Source organism: Lycium ferocissimum, chromosome 9 (genome assembly GCF_029784015.1).
Source record: "Lycium ferocissimum isolate CSIRO_LF1 chromosome 9, AGI_CSIRO_Lferr_CH_V1, whole genome shotgun sequence".
In the NCBI taxonomy this organism is placed as follows: domain Eukaryota; kingdom Viridiplantae; phylum Streptophyta; class Magnoliopsida; order Solanales; family Solanaceae; genus Lycium; species Lycium ferocissimum.
Genome location: NC_081350.1, coordinates 3759640 through 3772374, shown reverse-complemented (window position 1 = coordinate 3772374; position 12735 = coordinate 3759640). Strand labels below are relative to the sequence as shown.

Here is a 12735-nt window from a genome sequence, read left to right as displayed (position 1 = left end):
TCCCAAAATTGCTTTTTAAAACATTTTTTATAAGTCTTCTAAAACTCATGAATCATGGTTACGAAAGCTTAAAATAGCCACAGTGCTATGGCCAAAAGAATATCTCCACAATCGTAAAATTGCAAAAAGAAAGGGACTTTATTAGAAGGGAAAATTCCCAAAATATCTAAACCGACTAGGGTACAAATTCGTATTTCTGGAAAGAATCCAAGGATAAAACCGTCAACCAAAACTCAACATCCCCTCATTTATGGACCCCTCCCTCACGTCACAAAACCCTATATCACTCTCATACGATTTTTGTTTTTTCATATTTTTCCTAACATTTTTTCTGCAGAAATCCCTAACCCTAATTCCCCCACCAAGATCCAACTTTTCTCTGAGATTCCTTTAAGGTAAAAGCAACTTTATCATCAAATCTTTCTCAATAGTTTTATTTACTTAGAGATTAGATTACTGATGTTTGTGTTATTGGGATCTGGCTGTATAGTGATAGCTGCAAATATGGGAGAAAACAAGGAGAACGATGCTTATGAAGAGGAGCTTCTAGACTATGAAGAAGATGATGAAAAAATCCCTGATTCCGCTACTAAAGTCAATGGCGAGTCCGCCAAAAAGTGAGATCTTCGTGCTATAATTAATTTCCTGACTAGTATACGCTGGAATCTTTTTCTATGTTAGTTTTAAGCTTATATGGTTGCTAATTTTTGTTGTTTTTTTGCTAGTACTGTTTAAATAATCATGAAACCTATGTTTATGTGTTATTCATTAACCCTAACTAGTTAGTTGATTGATTAAAGTTTATACTTTTATGTTGGGTTAAAGGCATAGAAATACCGCTAAACTATACGCTTAAACTATGACCCCCTGAACTTACTAGTAATTAATTAGTAAAGGAGTAAATAATAAGGAAAAGTAAGTTCAAGGTACAAAAAAATTATGTTCAATGGCATAAATAATACGAAAAAATAAGTTCAAGTTGATAAATAGTATGAAAAACATATGTTCAGGGGGTCATAGGACTGCCTTTTATGTTTTTGTTTTCGTATTTATGAAGGGCAAAGTATCTGGTTGAGAAATTTTTGCTGTTGAATTATGTTCATTTCTTGGTTTAGTTAAATCTTTTTGCTGCCTGATAATAGGCCTATATCTCCATTTTTTGTTTTGTCTGTGTGCTTGACTTATACGCCTATTTCAGTTTTTTCGTTGTGTTTGTATGTTTATGTATATATGCTTGAAAATTATTCACTGCTTTGCATAATGGACTTTTTATGTTTTGTTTCTCTTTATTGGTATGGAATCTTACTTGCCTAAATATAGTGGAGTAGATGTATAGAGGATTAATTTAGCCAAACTTTGCTTATTTGTGATTGAACTGCAGTATAGGCCGACAATTATTAATATTTTTAGAGGTCAATTTGTTTAGTAATGAAAAGAAACGGGTCTGAGTATATTGAAATATCGAGGATTCATTTAAACAATCCTGACTTGTTTTGGGGGGAGGCTTAGTTAATTGATTGATTTTTGTTCTTTATCTATGTTCGCCTTGTTTTTGTAGGGGGTACTTATTTGTTTTGACCCCTTTTGGTCCTGGTTCGTCAAGCTTGGTTTTTGTGTACTTGGTGTTAAATATTCTAGTCTTTTTCGGTGGATGCAGGGGTTATGTTGGGATTCACAGTTCAGGTTTCAGAGACTTTCTTCTAAAGCCAGAGCTATTACGGGCTATTGTGGATTCTGGGTTTGAGCATCCTTCCGAAGGCAAGTTGTTGATTTCAGTATTATCCTGTGAAAAAAGTGATGAACAGCTAATGTTAAGCTGTCTAATGTTATTCTTTAAACTTACTTGTGGTGGCCTGTTCTGAGCATTTTCTTCCTCATGGCCTGTTCTGAGCATTTTCTTCCTCATGTCTTAACTGTGTTTGCTCTGAAGCTGACAAGCAAGAAGAAATAAATACATGTTTTTCCTGAGTTTACCAAAATATTACTATCCTTGGTATGTGAATTGGTTGAGTACAAGCATTTAGGGTTTAAGGTTGAATACAAGGCATATTCCATACCTAGCTTCATCTTGCCTCTGAATCAAGCAAAAAGGGTGGGGGATTTTTGGTGCTAAATAGAAGAAAAGAGCCACAGTAAGCTGTGGACCATATGAGTCCTATGTCGTGCCCAATTCATATTAATTGAAAAATCAGTAGTTGCAGAAATGTATCCTTTTTTTTTGCCGCACTTGTGTATGGATATGTGTTTGGTTTAGAGTGCCTCTAGTTCTCTAGACTCCTAATTTTCCTTAAGTGACAATCTCAGTACAGACCGATATTCATATTGGATATAAAGTAGCCATATAGCATACTTTTACTGTGGTGTTTAGGCGTTATTGATTGATCTGATTAGCTCGTAACCCTTCCATCTGTGAATATTATCATAATTTTATTGTCATTCTGAGAACTGTGGTGGTCTGGTGAGCAATTATGTGGCCAGTGATGCACACTGTTATTCTCATTTTTCCGAGTGGCGAAGTTCCTGTGAGCTGTTTTTAAGTGTCTTTTGGCTGTTAAATGTCTTGCCAATGTTGTAATACAAACTATTTTTCTTCCACTGCAAACCCCACCCCCATAATAGGAAAAAATCTGCGGGGCTGTGTTCCATCAATTTCCTTTGCCAATTCGGATATCCAATCCGACATGCTTTTTTTCCTTTTTTGTCTGTAAGTTGTTTATAGAAAGCTTGAAGAATCTAGTGTTTGTAGGAGTGAGGGAGGCCATAAAAGGATGATGGCATTTAAGCAATTTGTGATGTCAACTCCAACTTTCCTAAGTGAACCTTTTATTTTGGCTTGCATTCACTTTTATGCACTTCTGGGCTCAGTCCTTTTTTGATGTTGAGCTTGTTAGCTTTCTATTTAACGTGTGTATGGTTCTGGAATTTAGTCATACGTTGCTGTAAGAACTACATGCTATAGCAGGGTTTAGTCTCAATTTTTCCTAGATTAGTACGCTTTTGGGGTTTCGGAGTGTGCTAATTAGAAGTTATCTTTACTTTTTCTTTTGATTATTCTATTCTTTTTGGATATACTTTGACCATAATCTATCTCTTAGGACGTTCTTGACAATTTCTTTCTAATTTCTGTTTTCAGGTAAATAACTCCTATCACTAGTAATTTGGAGATGTACAATGGTAAATTTTAAAACTGAAACTGAGGTCTCGTTGGCTCCAATGTATTTGGTTCTTCATCAGTGCAACATGAGTGCATTCCACAAGCTATTCTGGGAATGGATGTTATTTGCCAAGCTAAATCTGGAATGGGCAAAACTGCTGTTTTTGTTCTTTCAACTCTGCAACAGATTGAACCTGTCGCTGGTCAGGTTGCTGCCCTGGTTCTATGTCACACTAGGGAATTAGCTTATCAGGCATGTGCACTGATCTGAAAGTTTTCTGCTTTTTCATTCAAACAATGTTAAAGGATTGTCTAATTTGTTTTAACTTATAAAAAATACTAATTTGCTAACTGACTACTCTATCTGCAGATCTGTCATGAGTTTGAGAGGTTCAGCACTTATCTGCCCGATATCAAGGTTGCTGTTTTCTATGGTGGTGTCAACATCAAACTCCATAAGGAGCTTCTGAAGAATGAATGCCCTCATATTGTTGTTGGAACTCCTGGAAGAATACTTGCATTGGCAAGAGATAAGGAACTCTCTTTGAGGAACGTGAGGCATTTTATACTAGATGAATGTGACAAGATGCTTGAATCACTTGGTATGTCTTAGCTAAGCTTTTTTTATTTTTTTTATTTTTTTAACAACTGTCACTGCTAAAGTTCCTATCATCTTTTTTCTTTTAGTAATCCTTTTCTCAAGTACATCTGTTGCGCATATGCAGACATGAGGAGAGACGTGCAGGAAATCTTCAAGATGACTCCTCATGACAAGCAAGTCATGATGTTTTCTGCAACTCTCAGCAAGGAGATTCGCCCGGTTTGCAAGAAATTCATGCAAGATGTAATGTCCTGTGGCCAGTTCTTGAATTTAGAAGTCTACAATATTTCCATAATTTCAGCTTTCTGCAGGCGATAGTAGTGAAATTTATTTGGTATAATCTGTCTAAACTTAATTTTACTGGGAAAAGTGATCAAAGATGAGGTGTCTCTGGAGCTGGTTGCTGTGCCGAACCACTAGTTTTTCCACTAAGCTTGTAGTTCTTCGTTTTCTTGAGTTTGTGCGTTGATCTTTGTTCTTTCATCTTCATGTCCTATAGTTAAAGATGTCAGAGGGGTTGGGGAGGTCTATAGTCGAAATGGGATAACCTGGGGGGCTGATGCTTGGTGTCCTAATGGAAGCTTTTTGGTAAGCGCTGTAGAGCCACGTTGAGCAAGAATGGGGACTAGTTGGGTGCTTTTACTCTAAGCTGCAAGGAGAAAATTCACAGATGGAGGATCTTCATCCATCGTTCATTTCGTAATCATCAGATTCCGTTAGCTCACGAAGCTCCTAATATCCTTTACTATAACGTTTATTCATTTCAGCCAATGGAAATTTATGTCGACGATGAGGCCAAGTTGACCCTGCATGGACTTGTACAGGTACATCTTCGAAACCTGATCTTTTGCCATCATTTCTTTAGTTATCACAATCTTGATGGATCTCTTTAAGTTGCTTCTATTTGATGGCAGCACTACATCAAATTGAGTGAAACGGAGAAAAATCGGAAGCTGAATGACCTGTTGGATGCTTTGGACTTCAACCAAGTTGTTATTTTTGTCAAGAGTGTGAGCAGAGCAGCAGAGTTGAACAAGTTACTTGTGGAGTGTAATTTTCCATCTATCTGCATCCACTCAGGCATGAGTCAGGAAGAAAGGTCTGTCTAACTCCTTTTATGTTATCTGCTTATGCACTGAGTGTTTAATTAGTGTCTAAAAATATTTTTATATTATATGTGAGAAGTCTGTCAACGAGATTATCAGTTCTCAACAAGATCACTTTTTTCCTGGAGGATTGTGATATTAGTTGCGTGACAATTACATGGATCAGAAGCATTTTTAATGTTTTTGCATCTCACCTCAAATCTCTCTTTTTTCCCTTGGAGTTGTTAACTTTTGCATATGTCGTCCCCTCTGATCTGGCATTTGAGTGAATTATAGAAATCATATTATGCTGCTGTTGACATCTTTTTATTTACATGTTATGTAATTCTTTGTCTGCTTGGTAGACTGACGCGCTACAAGGGATTCAAGGAAGGGCATAAGAGAATTCTTGTGGCAACTGATTTGGTTGGGAGAGGCATAGACATTGAAAGGGTGAACATTGTTATTAACTATGACATGCCAGATTCTGCAGATACTTACCTTCACAGAGTATGTCCTATCTGTCTTACAGCTCATTTAAGTTCTGATCTTATCCAAGTAATCTTATTATTTAATCTTGAATAATATTGTTAGGTGGGTAGAGCTGGTAGGTTTGGAACTAAAGGTCTTGCCATAACATTTGTGTCATCTGCATCAGATTCTGAAGTTCTCAATCAGGTTGAGAGTCAGACGCTCATATTTTCAATCTGTTATGCCCAGTAATGCCATCCACATTAATATAATGTCCTTGTGCTTTACACCAACTGTAGGTTCAGGAGAGGTTTGAAGTGGATATTAAAGAGCTTCCTGAGCAGATTGATACTTCTACATACAGTATGTCTTCCTTGATGCTTACCTTTGAAGCTTTGTTGGCTTTTTTGGATGTTTGTTTTTTCTTAGACAAATCTGATTGTGAACGCACCTGCACTGGTTATGAAAATAAAATAAAATTGATGGGATAATTCCCAGGCTTTGGTTCAACCTCAAAGGTACTACAACATGGGATTTGTGGTTGGCACATGTCACAAGGTCGAATCCTGATTGGTGAAAGCCAGGTTTGGTATTTTGGTAGAGAGCGTAGTTGTGAGAGCCATATCCGCAGATTTTTAAATTGGAAACAGTGGATTTCTATCATAGAAAAAGAAATAAATTTGCATATTTCGTACTCCATTTCTAGAATCACTGCCTCTTAGTGGTTTGTAATATAAAGGAAAAGGGGATGTTGGTAGAACCCTTCCGTGCCTATGGGGACTTGCATGATTCCATGAGTAGTATGTATTGTAAGTGGTTTGTGATATGGTACAAATAGTGTTTACGTTACTGATTGAAAATACTTCTTCGTGATACAAAAAGTGTACTTAATTCATCTTCGAATTTTATTGCTTTTGGGGTATTTCCTAGACATTGGTAGTCTTCTTGTGGGTTATGTATTTGTTGCTTATTTGTTCAATAGCGTGTGGGAGCTTAGTCTAGTGTATCTTTGTATGCAGTGCCATCGTAGGGGGGATGAGGTCTTCCTTGCAGATGTCTTGCCTGAAGTCGTGAAGTGGCAGTGAGGTTTCCTGTTTGTGTATCAACATGGTTTTGAATATTGAGCTGATTAATTTGAAGAATTGTGGAGACTTGCTCTGCTTTGGCACTTCCGGATTTGCTGTACCCTTAATGACTTTATGCTGTGTTTCTGCATTAGCATAAAAATGTCTCAATGTTATGATATGGGAGTTTAAGTTCTGTAGTTAAATACCCAGATGAATTATTCCGCATTAGTTTCTTGTACTTTTGCTAGCTAATGTCATATAGCCGGACCAGAGCTATTTTCCTCAGAAGTTGTGCCTTCGCGAAATGGTCTTTGGCAGCTTGTTTTTAGGCTGGTATCATCTGCTGTAATTGCAGAAATATCAACATGAGTTTCTGTGAGTGCCGCAAGCCTATTAACTGTTGATACACTGGAAATTATCATGCACTTCTATCCTGGCTATCCTGCCCTGGGTGCTTTTGCCCTTGCCGCCCGCTTTACCTGCACACGGTGTGTACACCAAAGCAATCAATTTTAAGTTTAGCACTTGAAAATTTTAGTGAGAATATCTCACTTTACCAGGGTTAAAGCGATAGATGTCTATAAATATAAATGTCTAGCATTTATTGTAATTTGGAATAAACATCGGCGTGGGCAAGTTTTTATCGTGGGTGTAGTATGCGCCAAAGTGTGGTGGGGAACTGGCGTAATTTTGTATGTTGTGAAGTGTGTTTATAGTTTAGTTAGACTTTAGCCATGGTCTTTCTTTATGTTGCCAGGAGCGTTTCTTTTGGAATTTCCTTAGGATAATTGATATTTCTGTTCTATTAATCAATACACCTGCTTAGATTACCAGCAGTCATATTTTACCTAGTTTGAGATATACATGAATGTAAATCTTAAAGAGTTACTGGTTTGAAGAGTGATGTTCGAGGTCCTTGTAATTGCTGTATTTTTAGACTTAGTAGTAGATAGTATGGAATTGAGTCAAGTGACAGTCTAGGTTCTTTTTTGGTACTCCCTCCGTCTATATTACGTGTCCTTTAAACATCAAATTATTTAAAGTGATGAACATTTTGAGATATATTTTTTCATTTAATATGAGAAGAATTGCAATTTGTAGTACTTTTCGTGTAGTTTTTGACTATCAAATTATAATTTTAAAATATTAAATTGATCTAATTCAATTTAGCTTTGAAGATTGGTCAACTTGACTCGAGAAAAATGAAACAGGATAATTAATATGGGAGGGAGGGAGTACAATGTAAAGTAGATTATAATTTAGGGCCCCGAATCGGAAGATCACTTGGTTCAAGTTTGGTATTGGTGCTAAATGTAACAAACTGCTAAGTAGGTTTCATCGTTTGTTAATCTACTGTTGTCCTGATTAAAGTAGTCAATGTTGCGACAGCTTTCTATTTCTCCAAGGATAAAATATCGACTGTAAAGCGGTGCATGCGGATCCAATGTTAATCATCTTAGAACAAAAAAAGCGAGTCTTGTTCGTTTCAATAGATTCTTTTGGAATATTGCTTTGGCTTGGACTCAGGTGAAGACAATTTCAGTTTCAAAAGGACGTCATATTTAGTTATTATTGCTTTCAGCTTTTCGGAGATCATCTAGAATTAAGAGATAAGCATCCGGTTATGTCGTTATTCGGCTTTTTCACGTTTGAATTGACCAGTTAAAGCTCTACTAAGAATTCTTGTAAGAGGTAAGATATGCGGGCGGCAAGCTTCTGTCAAATGCGCAGTAGTATCCTAATCATAGAGTATTTAGTGGTATCACAGGACAATTTAAGCATACCACAGGACAATTTTAGCATGGGACCCCACTTCATCAATCTGAGTGAGAGCATATTTGTTAAAGTTCACAGTAAAGCTCTGCTTCTAATTCAGAATTTTTTATATTGTGACTCCATACTAGTTGTGTGAGTTCTTTTGTATCTTACAAAATAATGGACCCAAAGTTTATGAAGTCAAAAGTGTAAAATTTGGATTCACAATTTTATGAAATAAAAAAAAGCCTCACAAATATAATTTCAATTGTGTGAGGAGCATAGTAAAGTTTCTCTTCTATATATATATATATATATATATATATATATATATATATATATATATATATATATATATATATATATGACGCCAGAATAGCGTGTGGAGTACAAATCTTTTATAAAGTAAGGAGTTTATTCTTCCGCAATGAATGGGTGTGACCACGAATTCAGACCCATTCATTCAGCATGCAGTGCCAAGGGTTGTTATTAAAGTAAGAGTAATGATTAACCTTCTCTTTTAGTCCTCCTCGACCTTCATCCCATGTGGTAAAAGTGATTGTGGTTGACTGGTTGTAACATCAATTGTTAATGCGGAAGTGGCAAAATTGAAGGAAGAACCGCAGCTTCTTTCTTTTTAAATTATTTGTCGTGATTCTCTTTTATAGGTCATTAAATATATTTATAAGGAGGGAATTTTGACTATTTTATTTTTCTTTATGTTTTAAGGAGTAATCTCTTTTCATTGAATAGTTACTATATATGTGTCATCTCCATCAATCGAGGTGTTTGTAGTCTTCAAGAAAGTATAATAGGAAAAAATAATTAATTTCGTCTTGAATTTTTAAAACGAAAAATAATCTGAGACAATTATTTTAGAAATCACGACAAATTATCCGAGATGGAGTAGCGTATATGATCCACATTTGATCCGCTTTAATAAATTAACAGATTTTTATCATATCATATAACAATATGTAACGAGTGAGTATTTGTTTCAAGTGAACAGGACTTGCACTAAGCTAACGGAATGGAGTACGTATAATGCGGTCACTTTCTATTCATATGATTATCAAATAGGGAAAAGGATCAAAAATACGCCTTTACTTTGGAAAAAGGGCTAAAAATATCCTCCGAACTTATTTTGGGTCAAAAATACCCCTCCCGTCCTCAAAGTTTTCAAATATACTACTGTCTTGTGAAATTATCCCCCAAAATAACTCGGAAATTTTTTTAAACTGTGTTCCATCATTTAAACCCGACTCAACTAAATAATAACCCATAAAATCTCCTTATTCCCCCAATACGTAGGTTTGAAGTTTGAGGGAATTGAGGGAATAACGGGATCTTATGGGTTATTATTTAGTTGGGTCGGGTTTAAATGATGGAGCAGGTTTAAAAAATAATTTTGGGTTATTTTGGGGGATAATTTCCGTCAAGACAAGGGTATATTTGAAAACTTTAAGGACGAGAGGGGTATTTTTGACCCAAAATAAGTTCGGAGGATATTTTTAGCCCTTTTTCCAAAGTAGAGGGGTATTTTTGACCCTTTTCCCTATCAAATATAAGGGTGCGTCTAACACGAATCGCAATTGAACTTTTTTTCCGTCTATATGAGTATAAACAAGTGGATCTAAGGAGATTTAACGTTGTCATGGTGTTATTATTAATGGTGATAATGGTAGTGGAAGTAAAGAAAATGTTAATGGTGAAAGAATAAGTGGAGGGGAGGGGTAAATTGCAAAATGAATTTGTTTATCATAAAGAGATTCCTTGTTTCTGGCGATGCTTCACCTTAAAGTCTTTGAGCAAGTAAACATTCGGTTTTGGTTCGAGTGGGGATAGCATTTCTCTTCTGCTATAAAATTTGTTTAAATCAATCTATAAATAATAAAAAATAAAATTAAAAGAAATTAACTATCAACCACATACTAAGATACTCCTCCGTTTCAATTTATGTGATACTATTTGACTTGACACAAAGTTTAAGAAAGAGAGAACGACTTTCGAAGTTTGTGGTTTAAAATAACTATTGGATATTTATGTGGCTATAAATCATTTTATTAAGAGTAAAAAGTGAATTTTAAAGTTAAGTTGTTTCTAATTTTTGTAAGATGACATTCTTTTTGGGATAAACTATAAAGGAAAGGAAGCGATATAAATTGGAATAAAGAGAGTAAGGTTTTTAGAATTAATTCATTAGTAGAGAATTAATTCATTAGTAGCCCCAGTTGCTTGAGACTCTCCGCTTCTTCTCAACTCTTACAGCTTTAAATTACTCTGTATAGATTCATGCATAAACGAGATAGAAAAAGTTTGGAACATAGTTGGAACAAGAGGGACACTATTTTATTCCTGTTGATCGGACTATGACCTAAGCACTCAAAGAACTAAGTTTTTTGAGAAATTATGCAAGAAGGCAAAGTGCGGATTGTAAAATCAACACAAGTATTTTAACGTGGAAATGATTCTTGCTCAAGGGAGGAACAACCACGACCTACTTCCTGTAGGAATTTTCACAAACTTCACTAAACTCGAGCAACTTATTTTAGGTTACAAGTCCTTGTACACCTAAGGAACTGTTCCAAACAATCCCTTCCCAACTTTCTCTTTTCGCTCAACAAATTCAAACTGTTAGCTCTCTCTCCACACACTTCAATGACTCTACCCAGTCAAGGAATCCACTACAACTCTATACATACCTATTACACAATTCTAGGACTGGAAATAAGTGGAACCATAACTAAAATCCTAACTATTACAATAAAAGAACAGAATGATAAATCTTGATAGGAAAAGGTCTGTTGTTGATCTTGTAGTCGGCTCTCACGAGTCTCTGGTGCTGACTCTACTCTCTAGAGTTTTCTCTCATTGGATGTGGTTAAACTCTAAAGCTTCTTGACTTGTTGTTTATATAGGAGTGATTGCCGCCTTTTTCTTGTCCGAGTCCATCCAAGTCTTGGTTTCATGATGTGTCCAAAACTAATCGTTATTTGATATAGATTTATTTCTTTCCTTGTTTGTGTGTACAACTTTCCTTGTCCTACTCCAGTGCTAATTCCATGTGTTCAACTTATGGTGATATTTTCATAACTCGAAATCCAACTTTTCATCGAATAGGAATGTGTAAATAATTCCAACTTTCCCAGTTGGCACGAAACAACTTTCCTTCGACAGTCTCCAGTCTTCTTTCTAAAGATTAGTTTTTCCGAGCAGTTCCTTTTCTGTTGCGACTGCTTCACTAGTTCTTTTGGAGATCTATATGGACTTCGGGTTCTTCAATGTATTCCTTATAACTCCCTTGTACTTGATTGTCTTTGTATACATAGTTTGTCAATCATCAAAACTTCAATTTAAGCTCAACACGATTATTTATGGGAAAATGATCTAATAATTCTGTTTACCCTAAAAAGAGTACAGTTAAATTTATTTGTGGTTTAAAGGATACGTGAATTGATTTGTTATAAGTAATGAATAAATAGATGATAACAACTAAGAAAAATCAAGTCAATCTAAAGCAGAAATGGAATAATTGAGCCTGAGCTTGTATGATCCTCAGAGAGAATTCTGGGATAAGTTTTCCTCCGTTGGAGCACTTGCATGCTTAGCCTTTGATAAATAAGTGTTGATCCGGAGCAAAAGAATAATAAAAATATGCAAATTATAAAGACTGTATGGTATAAATCAGTGTAAGAAGTCGTATTTCGATGATCTTTACAGTGAGCTATTAGGCTCCTTTTATAGTTGATAATCATCGGCTTTGAGCAGTAAATCTACCCTAATAATGGGTAATAATGGACAATAAATGCTACTTTAATTCTAAAGTGCAATGTTTGCTAAGAATCTAGACCCGTCATGAAACGTTCATCTTCCATAAATGATCCGAGCCAACTAGTCCGGAAGAGTTGCCCCGGGTTTATTCGGGACTTCTTGTTCCGACCAAACAAAATGACTAAGCAACGCTTTAACTCCAACTGCCACGTGTCCCATTCCCATCATGCCACGTGTCGAGCTTTATTTTCTTTGTGTATACAGATAGTTCCCCCACTTCCCAGTGGAAAGTAGTGACACCGGGGAGTGGTTTTTGAAACATCACCGAGACAATCCTCACCTTCTGGCAGGAAAACGTTTCTTCTTATGAAGACCTAATTTTTGACCGAACATAAGTGTTTACACCATTTTTAGCGTTTAAATTTTTTTTAGTTCTAGAGTAAATATTTTATTTTATTTCATTTTTAGTAAGTCTCATTTCTAAAGATTGAAAACTACAAAAAATAGAGTCACATTTTAGGATAAGTTTTGTTTTCATTTTTCCAAAAAAAAAAAAAAAAAAAAAAAAGAAGAAAAAGAAGCCGAAAGTTACAAAAATATGTTTTCTTTTAATTTAGGTTTTAATAAATAAGCTAGTGATTTTTAATAGTTTTCTTAGTTATATTTTTATTTTTTTGGACTAGCAATTTAACTTTTCTACGTCTTATTAGTGTCAAAACGAGTTAGTTCATATTGTTATTATGATACTTTATAGGAAAAACCAAAACACACAAAAGAAAATAAGAGAAAAGACAAACTTAAAAAGAAAAAAAAAAAGAAGAAGATTATTGT

General features: G+C 35.3%; 1 protein-coding gene across 1 annotated transcript; it reads left to right on the top strand.

Annotated features, from left to right (window-relative positions):
* Positions 1–238: 238 nt before the first annotated feature.
* LOC132029526 (DEAD-box ATP-dependent RNA helicase 15) lies at positions 239–6757 on the top strand. Its single transcript, XM_059418779.1, has 12 exons — positions 239–395; positions 497–617; positions 1658–1758; positions 3235–3407; positions 3525–3756; positions 3880–3998; positions 4523–4579; positions 4670–4854; positions 5206–5350; positions 5435–5518; positions 5611–5674; positions 6331–6757. Exons 2-12 carry the CDS (start codon positions 505–507, stop codon positions 6339–6341), a joined length of 1284 nt encoding a protein of 427 aa, XP_059274762.1. The 5' UTR covers positions 239–395; positions 497–504; the 3' UTR covers positions 6342–6757.
* Positions 6758–12735: the final 5978 nt, after the last annotated feature.

Bases quoted from the DNA above. Each gene is read 5' to 3' on its own strand.
- LOC132029526 (XM_059418779.1), top strand. From the start codon at position 505: ATGGGAGAAAACAAGGAGAACGATGCTTATGAAGAGGAGCTTCTAGAC. The intron at 1,759-3,234 runs GCAAGTTGTTGA...GTTCTTCATCAG, and splicing joins GTTTGAGCATCCTTCCGAAG to TGCAACATGAGTGCATTCCA. The intron at 3,999-4,522 runs GTAATGTCCTGT...TATTCATTTCAG, and splicing joins GCAAGAAATTCATGCAAGAT to CCAATGGAAATTTATGTCGA.